At 55.0% G+C, this 14,529-nt stretch overlaps 1 protein-coding gene across 2 annotated transcripts; it reads left to right on the top strand.

The window, feature by feature from the left end:
- Window positions 1-908: 908 nt before the first annotated feature.
- Window positions 909-8,710, top strand: NYAP1 (neuronal tyrosine phosphorylated phosphoinositide-3-kinase adaptor 1). Of its 2 annotated transcripts, none has more exons than XM_082645001.1 (7): window positions 909-995; window positions 2,241-2,392; window positions 3,884-4,239; window positions 4,705-6,225; window positions 7,084-7,299; window positions 7,527-7,636; window positions 8,120-8,710. In XM_082645001.1, exons 2-7 carry the CDS (start codon window positions 2,325-2,327, stop codon window positions 8,381-8,383), a joined length of 2,535 nt encoding a protein of 844 aa, XP_082501127.1. In that variant the 5' UTR covers window positions 909-995; window positions 2,241-2,324; the 3' UTR covers window positions 8,384-8,710. The 2 variants fall into 2 exon arrangements, with proteins under 2 accessions (XP_082501127.1, XP_082501128.1); XM_082645002.1 differs by lacking the exon at window positions 909-995 and adding an exon at window positions 1,022-1,714.
- The last annotated feature ends 5,819 nt before the right edge of the window (window positions 8,711-14,529 follow it).

Raw genomic sequence — 14,529 nt, forward strand, 5'->3', positions numbered from 1 at the left:
TGTGGAAATGTTTGTTGAATGAATAAATAAAAGTTTATTCACACTAAGGTGTAAATGTGAAAGGACAGTTATGTATTTTAATGTGTTAACTCTCCCAGGGGCATTTATAATAGCCTTTTAATATATGGGGCCATTTACAACTTATTCTTTATATTCATTATTTTGCGGAGTCAAAGGTTACTGGGAGAATGACTTGGGCCGCGGGGGCGGACGGGCAAAAGATTTTGAGCCCCAGCGGTGAAACAGGTCTGGACCCCTGGGAACCTGCAAGGATTGGCGACGAGCACCAAGAGAGCCAGCTCCAGTGCCCTCCCTGTACCTGGGGGGCGGCTGGAAGACGGGGCGCGGCCCAGGGAGCTCGTCCCCTGCTGGACAAAGACGCGGATGGTCCAGCTCCCGACTCTCAGAGCCCCTCAGCCCGGAAACCGGCCCCCCCTGCCGGCCTCGCCGCCTCACTGCACCCCGGGCCCCGCAGCCGCAACCTCGCCCGGGCCGGACGTGGTGTGCGCACCCGGGGAGCGCCGGCTGCACGGGGTACGCGCGTGGGTGCAGGCCCCGGGTCGCCGCTGGGGGGCGCCGCTGCGCGCTGCGCCCAGCTTCGCTCCGCCGGGCCCTTGGACACCAAACCCAGCACGGCCCTGCCGGGCAGGGGCGAGGGGCTGCAAGGAGCGGACGCCCCAAAGCGGGGGCGGGCTGGCGCCGGGTCCCCTGAACCCCACGACGTTTCTCCGAGTCCCCCCACCGGCTCCGCTGGCCCGGTGCCCCCCACACCAGGCTAGCGGCTCAGCGCAGCACAGCCACTCCCGCTCCGTCCTTGGAGGGTGTGGAAGGGTGGGTTTGGGGCCGGGGGCGGGTCTGGGGGCGGACCCGGAGGCGGGGCTGTCTCTGCGGCAGGGCCCTGTTCGGCTCCCCCCCGGTCTCTCTCTGTCTCTCCTCCTCCCTCCTCCTGCTCCGGGCGGAGCCCGGCATGGGGGGGCCGGCGCCCGGCAGGCCAGGTACGGTGATGTAGAAATTGGGGATGCTTGGTGCGGGGAGGTGGGATGGGGGGACAAGGGGTAGGGAGGATTGGCGGGGCGAGAGACGGAGAAACCCAGGGTAGCAGGACAAGGGGAAGGGGAGGGGTGCCCGGGAACCTGGGGCCTTTGGATGGAGAGGGGGATGAAGCCGGCCAGGTCTGGAACAAACAGGGAAGGGAGAGGACGGCAGTGAGGAGGGGCGCCTAGAAGGAGAGGTGAGGCAGAAAGCGCATAGGAGAGTGTGTTTGGGGGAAGGGAAACCAGGGCAGGTATGGAGGCCGCAGCTCAGAAGGTAGCTATGAGGCCAGTCTGGAGACCCTCGGGTGGGATGGAGGGGCGGGGACTGCGAGAGGGAAGCCGGGAGCCTCCCAGATCCCGGAGGAGGAAGGTGATTTGGGCCCTCAGCGAGGGAGGCGGAGACCATCGCTGAGGGGCCAGGGTGCAGGAATAGGGGTGGACGGAAGCCCGGGCCCAGGCGAAGGACTGGTGAGGGGGTCGGCAGGGAATGGAGAGACATGGATGGGTGGTCTTGTAGCTGCCCAACTCAGAATGCCCCCACCCTTTCTCCAGCATCCCCGCCCTGCCCTCATGACACCCCAAAGCCTCAGGCCCCAAGAGGGGGTGAGGAGTCTGTCTCCCCCTTCCCCAGCGGGGTGCAGTGTAGGCAAGTAGGCCCCGGCATAACTCCTTGTCTATAGGTACGTCCAGTCGGTGCAGCCGATTTGTGTGTGTCTGGAGGTCTGTGTGTGCTGTGGGTGTGTCGGCGTGTTTATGTCTGTGTGTCTGGCTGTTCCTAGGTTGTGTTTACCTATGCCAATCAGTGTGTCTGGTCCTGTGTTGGTAGATATGGGTCTGTGGCCCAGTGGTTTGTGGGTCTGAATGTGTGTTTGTGTGGCTGCAGGGTTGCTGTAGGTTGGTGGGGGCTGTCTGTGTGGTGGATCAGGATATATTTACAGGATGGGATCCTCAGTCTGATCTCTCCAGAGTGTGTATCTGTGGCTCTGAACACCTTTGTCAGGGTGTGTGACTCTGGATACATGTCCGTCTGTGTCTATACGTGTGTGGGTCCTGGAGGCGGTGTTGGGTTTTCTGTGCCTCCATCTGTTTTCCTCTCTATGAGGACCCAAGTCACATCTCTGCTCCTTTCTCTCTCTTTCTCATTCATTCCTGGCCCCGACCACCCCACGTCTTTCTTTTTTTTCCTTTCCATCCCCCCCTACCAAGTGGATCCGGGACCCAGGGAGGGTCGCCCCCCGGGCCTGGTGGCGCTGAGCAGGAATCCCCAGCACCTGCCTCCTGCCCCACGACATGAACCTCCTCTACCGAAAAACCAAGCTGGAGTGGAGGCAGCACAAGGAAGAGGAGGCCAAGAGGAGGTAAGGCCGCATCCCAGATTGCCCCCTCGCCTGTCCCACCTCTGTTTCCCTCGTGGCGGGGCCACATCCCTCTGCCCTTCCTGACTCCAACAGCCTGGTCATCAGTCTGATCTCAGAGCCCGTGCTCAGTACAGAACTGCTGGAATTGCACACGCCCTGTCCCTGCCCGGCTCCTGGCTCCTGGCTCCAGCCCCTGCCCTGGCCTCTCAGGGGGCTTCCAGCCCAGGGACACCCTGTTGGCTCTTCCCCATCCCCAGAGGCCCAAGACACTCCTTCCTGACTCACTTCTGGCCTGTGATGTCCTCCTCTCTGTCAGTGTGGGCCTGGCTCCTGGTTCCCCTGTCACCTGACCTTGGAAGGGGCAGGCCCTGCTGCCCTCATGGTCCAGGGATGGGTCATTTGAGGGGCGCCAGAGACGATCCATTTGGCCCCCTCCCAGTGACGGGGCTGTGTGTGGGGGGGGGGGACGGGCAGGCTGGCCCTGCAGAGGAGCCAGGACTGGGAGCCAACCCCCCCCAACACACACGGCTCGCCCCCTCTCCTTGCCCTCCCGGGGACCTGGCACCTGGCCTCTTCCGTCTTGCTCCCTTCTCTTCTTCATTCCCATTGACGGCACAGCAGCTCAGAGCCTGAGTCAGAGCCACCTCCCTGCTCCCTTCTCCCTCCTCAAAACTGTGAAGTTTAATTCTTGTTGTTAATTAGATTAATCAGAGCTATCACTGCACTGATCTCTTCCTAATGAAGGGTTAGTAGACAGGGCCTTAATGAGAGCCCATCCTACCACAGCTCTCCCCTCTTCCCTGCCGGCCGCGCCCCGCCTTCACTCACACAGAAGCTCAGAGACAGTGAAAGGGAATGGGGGGTGAGCTTGGGAGGGTGACAGAGAGAGGACAGCGCCGAGGGAGAGGGAGAGGGAGAGGGAGAGAGAGGGAAAGAAAGAAAGAGAGAGAGGCAGGGCGGAAGAAGGATCAGCCGGGGGAGGCTCCTCTGAGGATGCGGCGGTACAGCCCGGGTCCAGGAAAGGAGGCGGTGTGGGAGTGGAGGCTGCAGCAGCCAGACACGAAGGGAGGCCAGAGGCCAGGTGTGGGCCAGCGTGAGAGTGAGAAGGAGCAGAGCCAGGGTGGCAGGAGCATGTGCCAGGCGGGGCTGCGCTGCCTGGGTTTGCATCTCTATGTACGAAGTTGTCCACACGTGTGTGTGCACCAGAGATGCCCAGGCTGGGGTCGGCCAGCTCCAGGAATGCTCCCTTGCACACAGGCTCACCCCTTCTCTCATCCCTGCCCTCCATATCCTTGCCTTTTTCAAAGCCTAGAAATTCAGTCTGAAGATTCTACCTTAGTGCTTTGGACCCTCAGGCTCCCCCCATCTCCACCCCGGCCCCCCTCCTCCTACCTGGGAGGCCACAGAGTTGCAAACCCCTCTTGGGGTATGGGAGCGGGGGGCCCAGGCCTGAGGCCCGACCTCTGCTCCATCTGGGCCTTCTCTCCCCAGCTCCAGTAAGGAGGGGGCTCCCGCAGGCTCCGCGGGGCCCGGGGCCGGCCCAGGGCCGGGGGTCCGCGTGCGGGACGTTGCCTCGCTGCGCCGCTCGCTCAGGATGGGCTTCATGACGATGCCCGCCTCCCAAGAGCACACCCCCCACCCCTGCCGCAGCGCCATGGCCCCACGCTCCCTCTCCTGCCACTCGGTGGGCAGCATGGACAGCGTGGGGGGCGGGCCTGGGGGGGGCGGGGGGGGCCTCACAGAGGACGGCAGCACCCGAAGACCCCCGGCCAAGCCCCGGAGACACCCCAGCACCAAGCTCAGCATGGCAGGGCCGGGGGCAGAGACGCCCCCCAGCAAGAAAGCAGGTGAGACACCAGCACCCCTGCCCAGTAGGACCCGGGAGCTGGGAGGATCCATTCCAGGCCAGGGGAGGCCTGCCGGGAGGGTTCATTCAGGGAAGAACCAAGGAAGTGGAAGGTTCCATTCTCAGAAGGAGTGGGGGTGTTCCTTTTTGGAAGGGCCTGAGATGAACCATTCAAGGGCAGGGGAAGCTCCTTGAAAAGTTCATTCTTGGGAAAGGGGTGGCCTTGGAGGGCCTTGAGGGTCGGGGAGAATTGAGGGTGGGAGCTGCAGATCCTGGGGCGTTCATTAGAAGGAAGGGAGGCAGACCGGTAGGAAAAGAACCTACTGGGGCTGTAAGTTGAGGGACGTGGGGAAAATGAAGAGGCAGAAATGTCCTTGCCGGTGAGTCAAGAGGTCACAGTGGGTCTCCCCATTTCCTTCCCCGACTTAGAGCCCGGTTTCTTTTTCTCTTTCCCACTCCCGCCCAGGCTCACAGAAGCCAACCCCGGAGGGCCGCGAGTCCAGCCGGAAGGTTCCTCCACAGAAGCCCAGGCGAAGTCCCAACACCCAGCTCTCTGTCTCCTTTGATGAGTCCTGTCCCCCAGCCGCCTCTCCTCGAGGGGGGAACCCGCCCCTTCAGCGCCTCAGTAGGGGGTCCTGTGTAGCTGGGGACCCTGAGGTGGGTGCCCAGGAAGAAGAGCCGGTGTACATCGAGATGGTGGGGGATGTCTTCAGGGGAGGAGGGCGGAGTGGAGGGGGACTGACTGGGCCCCCTCTTGGGGGTGGGGGGGGGCCGACCCCAACGGCTGGCGCTGACTCGGACTCAGAAGAGAGCGAGGCCATATACGAGGAGATGAAGTACCCGCTGCCCGAGGAGGCCGGGGAAGGCCGCGCCAATGGGGCCCCTCCGTTGACGGCAAGCTCCACACCGCACCAGCCTCACGCCCTTCAGCTCCACACCCAGCGCCGTCCAGCTTCAGCCCTCCCGAGCCGGAGGGAGGGGACGCCCACCAAGACCACTCCTTGTGAAATCCCGCCGCCCTTCCCCAACCTCCTCCAGCACCGTCCTCCACTCCTGGCCTTCCCCCAGGCCAAGCCTGCTTCCCGAGCCCCTGGCGATGGGGTCTCGAGGCTACCGGTCCTCTGCCACTCCAAGGAGCCAGCCGGCTCCACCCCAGCTCCCCAAGTGCCTGCCCGGGAGCGGGAGACGCCTCCCCCACCGCCTCCGCCTCCCGCTGCCAACCTGCTGCTGCTGGGACCCTCGGGCCGAGCCCGGAGCCACTCGACACCGTTGCCGCCCCAGGGCTCTGGCCAGCCCCGGGGGGAGAGGGAGCTCCCCAATTCCCACAGCATGATCTGCCCCAAGGCGGCAGGGGTGCCGGCAGCCCCTCCTGCCCCGGCTGCCTTGCTCCCCGGCCCCCCCAAGGACAAGGCCGTGTCTTACACCATGGTGTACTCAGCAGTCAAGGTGACCACGCACTCCGTCCTGCCCACCGGTCCGCCCCTGGGTGCTGGGGAGCCAAAGACGGAGAAGGAGATCTCAGTCCTCCACGGGATGCTGTGCACCCGCTCGAGGCCCCCCGTGCCTGGGAAGTCCAGCCCCCATGGCGGGGCTATGGGCGCAGCAGCTGGGGTGATCCACCACCGCGCCTGCCTGGCCTCCCCACACAGCCTTCCGGACCCAACTGCAGGCCCCCTGACCCCGCTCTGGACCTACCCAGCTGCGGCAGCTGGGCTCAAGAGACCCCCTGCCTATGAGAGCCTCAAGGCTGGGGGGGTGCTGAATAAGGGCTGTGGAATGGGGGCTCCATCCCCCGTGGTCAAGATCCAGCTGCAGGAGCAAGGGACCGACGGGGGGGCCTTTGCCAGCCTCTCCTGTGCCCACGTCATCGCCAGCGCGGGGACACCAGAGGAGGAAGAAGAGGAGATGGGCGCCTCGACGTTTGGGGCAGGCTGGGCTCTGCAGAGGAAGGTCCTGTATGGCGGGAGGAAGGCGAAAGAGCTGGACAGTGAGTGAGGAGGGGGTGACGGGGAGGGGGACCGGGGATGTCCGTGATGATTTGGGGGAGGTGTTGAAGGGCATACTTGGAAGCCACAGCCCATTGTCCTGAACTGGGAACTTTTCTGGGAGACCAGAGGGATGGGGGTATGCAGCAGACTGAAGGGATTAGGGTCCCCGTGTGGGCTCTGGAGGGGCAGGAAGACCTGGGATGGGGACGGGGTAGAATCTGGTCTCCTCCTCCTGCCCTGTCCCGCTCTACTCCCTGCCCCTCCCTTCGCTGGGCTGCAGGGGTGTGTGTTTGTGAGTGTGCGCACACTAGGAGCTAAACACAGCTGCCTCCCAGCCGTTACCATGGCAACCCATCCAGACAGGAGGGAGAGGAGAGGGAGGCCCCTACCGTTGCTTGGCAACGCAATGCTCTGCCAGGCTTACTCTGGGAGATGAGCTTAGTTCACATGCAGCCCTTCCCCCAATGCCCCCCTTCTCACTTCCCGGCTTTGGGAATTCTCCCCCTCCTAGGGAACAGCGCCCCTGGTCTCTGTTTCAGATGGTGTTTATTCTGGCACTGTCTGGGGCGGGGGGGTGTGCTCTGAAGTTAAACTGGGGTAGGGGAGACCCCTCTGAACAGGGAAAGGGGTTTGGCAGCAGTAAATATCTATGATTCTCAGCCCAGGGGTGGTGCCAGGACTGGCGTCCCTCCTTCTGTGTATGTTCTGTGTGAAGCAGGGCCCCTCCCTTCCCAGCTGTGACCCGCAACGGGGCAAGTTACTTCTCCTGGTCCACCCAGGCCGCGGTGTGTGTAGCTGGGGGGACAGCAAGACCCTTCCCATTGTACAGTCTCAGAGCTCTCCTTGTCACCCAGCAGAGGTCGAGGACAGTGTCCAGGCCTGGAATGGCAGTGCCGAGGGTCCAGGCAAGGTGGAGCGTGAGGACAGAGGCTCTATGGCATCAGGGATCCCAGTGAGGGGCCAGGGAGCAGAGGGCCTGCTGGCCAGGATCCACCACGGAGGGGACCGAGGAGGAAGCCGCCCCGCGCTGCCCATACCCTGCCAGACCTTCCCCGCCTGCCACCGCAACGGAGGTGACACGCTCTGCCCTCGTACACCAGCACACAGATGGGCGGGCTGGGGGGAATCTCCCAGGGTCCTCATCCTGGGCCCTACATTCTAATACCACGTCTCCAAGCCCTTTCCTCCTCTAATGAGGCTGCGGGGGTGGGGGGCGGCCTGGCAGGGGCTGTCCTCAGGGAACTGGGGGAGGGGAACGTGGAGGCCCCTTCCCTTCTCACCCCTCCATCTTCTGCCTCAGACTTCACGGGAGGCTACCGCCTGGGGCGCTCCGCCTCCACCTCAGGAGTCCGGCAGGCCGCGCTCCACACCCCTCGGCCCTGCAGCCAGCCCAGGGATGCCCCGAGCCAGGTGAGGAGGGAGACGGGGTTGGGCATTTTATTTGTGAAGGAACAGGTAGGTAAGAAGGCCCGGGTGAGGGAAGAAAGGCAAGACTTCAGGCTGGGGCCTGCCACAGACTAACAGGGAAGGCTGGAGAGCGAGGGGGTGGGGGAGATCCTGGGTAGCCAGCCAGGGCTGCCACTGGCCGACGTGCGCCTTTGTGCGTTGCGTTTAGAAAGAGACATCCCCTCTGGGTGGAAAAATGCATCCTGCTGGGAAGACGGCTTTGAAAAGGCGCCCCTTCTTGGGGTGAGACACGCCCCGCCTGGCACCAGGGCGCAGGGAGAGAGGACGGAGGCCTTGGGGGCAAGAGAGGACTTGTTTCTGGGCGACGCATTGGCCTCGGAGCTCGGCGGTGGGGACAGGGTCGGGTGACTCTGAGGTCCTTGACCCCCTTATTCCTCCCTCCCCCCCCATCCCCGTCGGGGCCGGCGGCGGGAGGAAGGGGCACAGACCCAGCCTGCGCTCCCGCTGCCGCTGCCGCTGCCGCTGCCGCCCCAGGCCGCCCGCGAGCGCGACGGCAAGCTGCTGGAGGTGATCGAGCGCAAGCGCTGCGTGTGCAAGGAGATCAAGGCGCGCCACCGGCCCGACCGCGGCCTCTGCAAGCAGGAGAGCATGCCCATCCTCCCCAGCTGGCGGCGCGGGCCTGAGCCCCGCAAGTCCGGCACCCCGCCCTGCCGCCGGCAGCACACAGTCCTCTGGGACACCGCCATCTGAGGAGGCCGGGGCGCCGGAACCGGGGAGCGGGGCGGGGGAGACCGGCCTCGAAAGAGGGACGCTTGAAGGACCAGGTGAGAGAGAGCCGGGGAGAACCCCTGCCCTCCACCCTAGCCCCCGAGACGGGGAATCGGCCGGGCCCATCGGGTTGGGGGCGCCAAGCAGCACCCCCAGAAACTTGGGGGAGGGTTGGCTTGAGGTTGGGAGTGAGGCCCTCCGCCGCCCTTCCCACTGAGCCAAGCAGACCCCTCCTCTTGAGAGGGCGAAGGCCAAGGCCAGGTCAGCATGGGGGAGGAGGGAAGGGTCAGGGAGGAAGAAGGGGGGGCGGGTCAGCGAGGGACGGGGACCCGAGAGTGAGAGGTAGAGGAGCTCTTTTAGGGAGTGGGGGAGGTGCTGTTTATTTTATTTATTTTGGGCTGGGGGGCAATTCTTGGCCCTTCTGACCTGCTCCTGAACAGGGAGTGGGGAATCGCAGGCAAGTAAAGGGAACCAAGCTAGCACTCTCCCCAGCGCCTAAAGGCCCTGCCATCCACGTCCCGCCAACGCTAGGGACAGGTCTGGAGTGGGGAGTGGAGCAGGAGAAGGGAGGGGCTTCGGGGAGCCCGGGGGCCAGAGGGCTCATTTACAGTATTTACAAGTCGCCAGTATTTGGTAGTGAGCTTGGCCTGCTCTGAAGCAGGCATCTTACTTAGCTCCGGGGTGAGGGGCTGGCACCTGGGATGGGGGGGATGATGGGGAAGGAGGGAAATTTTCGCGGGTGGGGGGCGGGCAGGGTATTTATTTAAATTAAAAAGCAAAAAAACAAAAAACCCAGAAGAGATGTCAGGAACTTTTTTTAAATTCCTTTCTTTTCAGAATAATATATTAAAAGACTAACGATCCTAGAACTGGCTTCTTATGTTTCAGTGCGCTCCGCCTTTCATATACCTGTCCCGTTTTCACTCTTGCCCCTGGTTGGTGGGAGCCGGAGGTTGTGCAGGGCGGGTTACTATGGCACGTGAGAGGGAGAGGTGGAGCTGGAGGAAAGTCTTTGGGAACGCCACCGTGCAGTGACTCAGCAAACCCTAATTGAGCATCTGATGTGTGCGTGGCCGTGCGCCGATGCAGAAGGAACGTTCCGACTGAAGCCTGTCCTCAAGCAGCTTGTAGTCTATTCAGGGAGGTGAGATACCTGAGCCGACACCAGGCAGTGCTCCAGGAGTAGGAGAGGGAGAGAGCTGGACTCCTCCGACAAGGCACAGTGAGCCTAAAAGTACAGGTAAGGTTTGGATGAGCAGGGGGAAGGTCCCAAGCTCGTGTCATGATTATCTGCCATGGTGGGATGGGCACAGCAACTGTGTTTAAATAATGCTGAGGGCAGTGAGTCAACCTTGATGAAGCTGGTGCAGAAGGAGGGGCCTCAAAGCAAGAGGCTGGTCCTCAAGAAGGAATCCAGGGAGGAGGATAAAAAGAGTGTCTGGGAGAATGGAGGGCAAAGGGACAGTTTGCAAGATGCAACTGAAAGAAAACATCCTCTGATGGGGATGAAGGAGCCAAAGGGGGTATCCATGAAGCCCAAGTTTGGCGCTCAGGTGACTGAGGAAATGATCAGCCTGACATAGCATGGAAAGTGGGGTTGAGAGGGGCTATGAGGGAAGAATGTTGACTCTGAAGCAATGGTGAATATTCAGGTTTGTTACCAGCTAGACCAGAGATTCAAAAATGCAATGGATGATACTAGAGATGTCGTTTAGTGGTATGAAGAACATTTTTTAAAAGCTTTAATAGTTTTGTATTTATATTCATGCATATTAGAGAAATTATAATCAGCACATCAGAATACTACTTGTTATTTCACGGCAATTATTGCACAAGATAAGGCTAAATTTATTTTTAATGAATTGGTTTAAAGAAAAACAGTAAGCAAATAACAGTACAGGTGGAATACAGAATATGAAAAATTATGACAGTGGTGTGAGAATTTTTGAAATTTAGGAAATACCAAGTCAGAGATAAGACGATGATGGTTTGGGAGAGCCGACAAGACTGTGGATGTTAGGAGTCATCAACATAAAAGATGGTACTCGAGGCCAAGACTGAGCTCCATAGAGAGGGTGTAGACGGAGATAAGAGTTAAGAAGAAGGAATAGCTTTTAAATTATTTATGTTTTTTTTAATTTCACTATATATATATAGTGAAATGATAACCCTGATAAGTTTAGTTGACATCCATCACCACAAATAATTACAATTTTTTTTTCTTGTGATGAGAACTTTTAAGATGTACCCTCTTAGCAACTTTCAAACATAGAATATAGTAGTGTTAATTATAGTTACCGTGCTGTACATGACCTCTCCAGGACTTACTTATCTTATAACTGGAAGTTTGTACCTTTTGACCACCTTCTCCCATTTTTCCCCACCTCCCACCTCCCACCTCCCACCTCTGGCAACCAATCTCTCTGTATCTATGAGTTTGGTTTTCTTTCTTTTTTTTTTTCCAGATTCTACATATAAATGAGGTCATACAGTATTTGCCTTTCTCTGTCTGACTTATTTCACTTAGCATCATGCCTTCAAGGTCCATCCATGTTGTCGAAAATGGCAGGATTTCCAATAGCTTTTTAATAATTAGTTAGGAAATTAATGGAAGGAAATATCTCATTTATAAGAGCAACAAGAATCATAAAATATCTAAGAGTACTTTAACAAGAAAAGTATAGGACCTCTATTCGATTAATCAATAAAACTAAAGTACTTTGAGTTACTCAACCAAGGAAGACTTGAATAAGCAGAGTAATAACTAGTTCTTAAATAAGAAGACCGTAATGTAAAAGATGTAAGTCTTCCCTAAATCAGTAAATTCAATGAAGTCTCTAAATCTCAAAAGGATAATTTGGGAAACTTGACAAAACAATTCAGAAGTTTATCCAGAATGATAATGAGAAAAACCAGGACATTCTGAAACAGATGAGTAAGGGGGGGACCTGGCCTATCAAATATTGAAAGCACAGTGAGCTGGGATTGGCACAGGAATGGCACAATCTATCAGAACAGAGTCCAGAAATAGCAGCAAATGCACATGGGAATTTAGCATGTACATGATAAAGGTGGCACTTGAATAGTGGGGAAAAGATTATTTGATAATTGTTTCTTGAACAATTAGCTAGTCAAGGGAGAGTGTGGGAAGCTGGATTTCTATTTTATTCATTACATCGAAAGATTTAAATGTAAAAACAAAATATTAAAAGGGAGAAGTGGGTGAACATTCTTATAACCTTGGGAGGGAGGAGGCCCTTCTAAAATGATATGAAAACCAGTAACATGTAAATCAACTATACTCCAATAAAAATTAGAAAAAAAAAGTAACAAATAAACCAAAAGGCACTTAAGTTTGATCTCATTCACAGCTAGAACTTCTATATGGCAAAGTCAAACTAGAAACATTAAACTAGGAAACTATTTCTAACACATATTAAAAAGATTGATGCAATATATAAGAAAGGTTTGTGAGTTGATTAGAAAAAGAAAAAACAACCCCAGCAAATGCGAACAAAGGACATGAACAGACAGTTCACCAAAGAAAGAGAAATTACCAACAAACGTACGTGCTCAACCTTAACAATAAGTAATGCAAAATAAAACCATAATAAAACACTTTTCACCCATCAGACAAAACTGAAAAAAATTCGTAACATCAGTCTGGCAACTATGTGCAGAAGACAGGCATTCATTGTGTAAATGTAAATTAATACAGTCTCTCTGGAGGTCGGTTTAAAAATATTTATGAAAATCTTAGATGTGCATGGTTTTGACTCAGAAATTCCATTTCCAGGAATTTATCCTACGGAAATAGTTACACAGGTGTGCAAAGCTAAATGCACAAGGGTGCTAATTGCAGCATTGTTTGAAATAATGAAAAATTGGAAACAACCCCAAAGTTCATCAGTATGGCACTGACTAAATAATTATGGTAACAATGGAAAACTAAAACTGTTAAATAGAATGCAGGAAATATAGATGTTCTAAACACAAGAAGCAGTTCCCAATAAATTAATAAGTGAATAAAGCAATGTGCAGAAAAGTACATACAGAGAAAGCCCATTTTTAGAAAAATTATTTATTCATAAATGTTTATGTAGGTCTGGAAGGAAATACACCAGATAGTTGATGGTGATGATTTTGAGGTCTGAGAAGAGAGGGGACTTAAGTTTACTTTTAAAAAATAGTAAAATTTATATTGCTTGAATTTTTATGTGTATGTCTTCATTCTGAAATCAGAAAATAGATATTATTTTCTAAAAAGGAAAAACTGCTCAGTGACAAGAAGCAGAGGCAGGCACGAGGTGTCAGGGACTGTGGAGCTGGCCTGTGTGGGTTCAAGTCCCAGATCAGCACTAACAGCTAAGTTTCTCACTTTCCTTATCTGTAAAATGGGAATGATTAGAGGGTTGTTGAGATTGAATAAGATAGCACAGTGCCTCCTTTGAGGCTGAAGAGAGATGGGTAGGGATACAGACCAAGATGGGGGAGATGAGAAAGAGACCAGAACCTCAGCAAGGCTGGAGTGACAGAGTCAGGGTAGGAGGGGCTCAGGCAAAGGCAGGCAGCTGAGGCTGCCATGAGTCAGAGGTACACAGCCCTTCTGCTAGGTGTACAAGATCAAAGGCCTGAGAAGAGTTAGAAGTTGAAAGAACAGGGTGTGCTGGAATTATAAACCTTACATAGCATCTGGAGGAATGAGCATCCCCTGGGAAGTCAGCCTGGACCCAGCCCTGCCTGCCTGACACCTGGTAAAACTCACCTGGGACTCCACATCCCTTCCTGGGGTCACCAAGGCACTTCCAACACTGACTTTCTACTTTTTGAAACCCCAGCAAAGCAGGGAACTCTAGGGCAGCACAGCCAGAGGTGAGAGGGCCCTGGAACATTCAAGTCAAGGGGGAGACAGGAGCTGGGTAGGGGAGACCTTTACTGGGGAGGGAATGCTTTTCGAACCAAAGGGGAGAAAAAAAAAAAGACCTCAGAAATAACACCTGCCTTATCTTTCATGGCCCATTTTACCCATTGAGATCATGTTTCAGCTCTGATGAGAGATTTCTATCAAAGATTACTAGGATCACATGAAAAAGACTCAGGAGCAAATCTGAAGAGGCTCCCAATGGCCAAAGGATGGGATAATTGGAGCATCAGGAAGGGTAAGAACTGCAGTGGACTGAGTTAAATTCATGAGTTCATAATGGCTGAAAAAGTGCTCGCCTTTGGAGGATGCCAGAGAATCACTTCATTATTTTGAAAACTCGTAAGTAAAGGGAAAAATCAAGCGTCTGTCTGCCTTTATCAGATCACCGATGAAGGGAAGTTTTTCTTTATAGAACTCTCCCAGCTAATGAACAAAGATAGAATTTTAGAATTGGAGCATCACCCTGAAGGAATGGATCCAGGTATTGAGTTTCAACAGCAGCTAACATCACATATCACATTATAAGAGACAACCAGACATTCTATGCCTCCTGACGGAAGAATGCACCACCACCTATGAAGTGTTCTTGCCCCCTAAAAATCGAACCTAGGAATATGATCAAGCCTCTGGAGGCCACTACCAATTACAGGAAATACAGAGGAGAGGAGAACACATTGAACACCAGCAAAATTAGGACTGTGGGAAACACCTCAGGGCAAAGCACCTGGATTCCTCCACAAATATATCACCAGGGAAAATAAAGAGATGGAGCACAACCCACAGATTAAAAGAGACTGCAAAAGACATATCATCCACTGTGATTTGTGGACCTTATTTAGATCCTAATTCAACCAAATAAACTGACTTCTTACATTTATGAGACAATTGGGATTATGGCTACTGGCTGGATATTTGATGATATTAAGGAATTATTAATTTTTTAGGCATGATAATGTATTGTGGTTGTGTATTTTTGAGTCCTTAAAGAGATAGTACTGAAATATTAGTGGGATAAATTATGTGAGGTCTGGGATTCGCTTCAGAACAAAAAGGAAAGGGAGAAAGTGCATTGGGTCGGGAGGGGAGGGGGGATGAAACAAGAATGGCCATGAGTTGATCATTGTTGAGGCTGGTAGAATGTTTTGTCTACGCTTGGGTCTGTTTGAAATTTTCCACAATAAAAAGGGTTGTTGTTTTTTTAAAA

Source organism: Mesoplodon mirus (assembly GCF_964341445.2).
Source record: "Mesoplodon mirus genome assembly, chromosome: 15".
Taxonomy (NCBI): Eukaryota; Metazoa; Chordata; class Mammalia; order Artiodactyla; family Ziphiidae; genus Mesoplodon; species Mesoplodon mirus.

What these genes read in the sequence shown, in the direction of transcription:
- NYAP1 (XM_082645001.1), top strand. Translation starts at nt 2,325, where the DNA reads ATGAACCTCCTCTACCGAAAAACCAAGCTGGAGTGGAGGCAGCACAAG. An exon ending in GCCCCCCAGCAAGAAAGCAG is followed by an intron (nt 4,240 to 4,704) that starts GTGAGACACCAG and finishes ACTCCCGCCCAG; the next exon opens with GCTCACAGAAGCCAACCCCG. An exon ending in CGCCTGCCACCGCAACGGAG is followed by an intron (nt 7,300 to 7,526) that starts GTGACACGCTCT and finishes CTTCTGCCTCAG; the next exon opens with ACTTCACGGGAGGCTACCGC.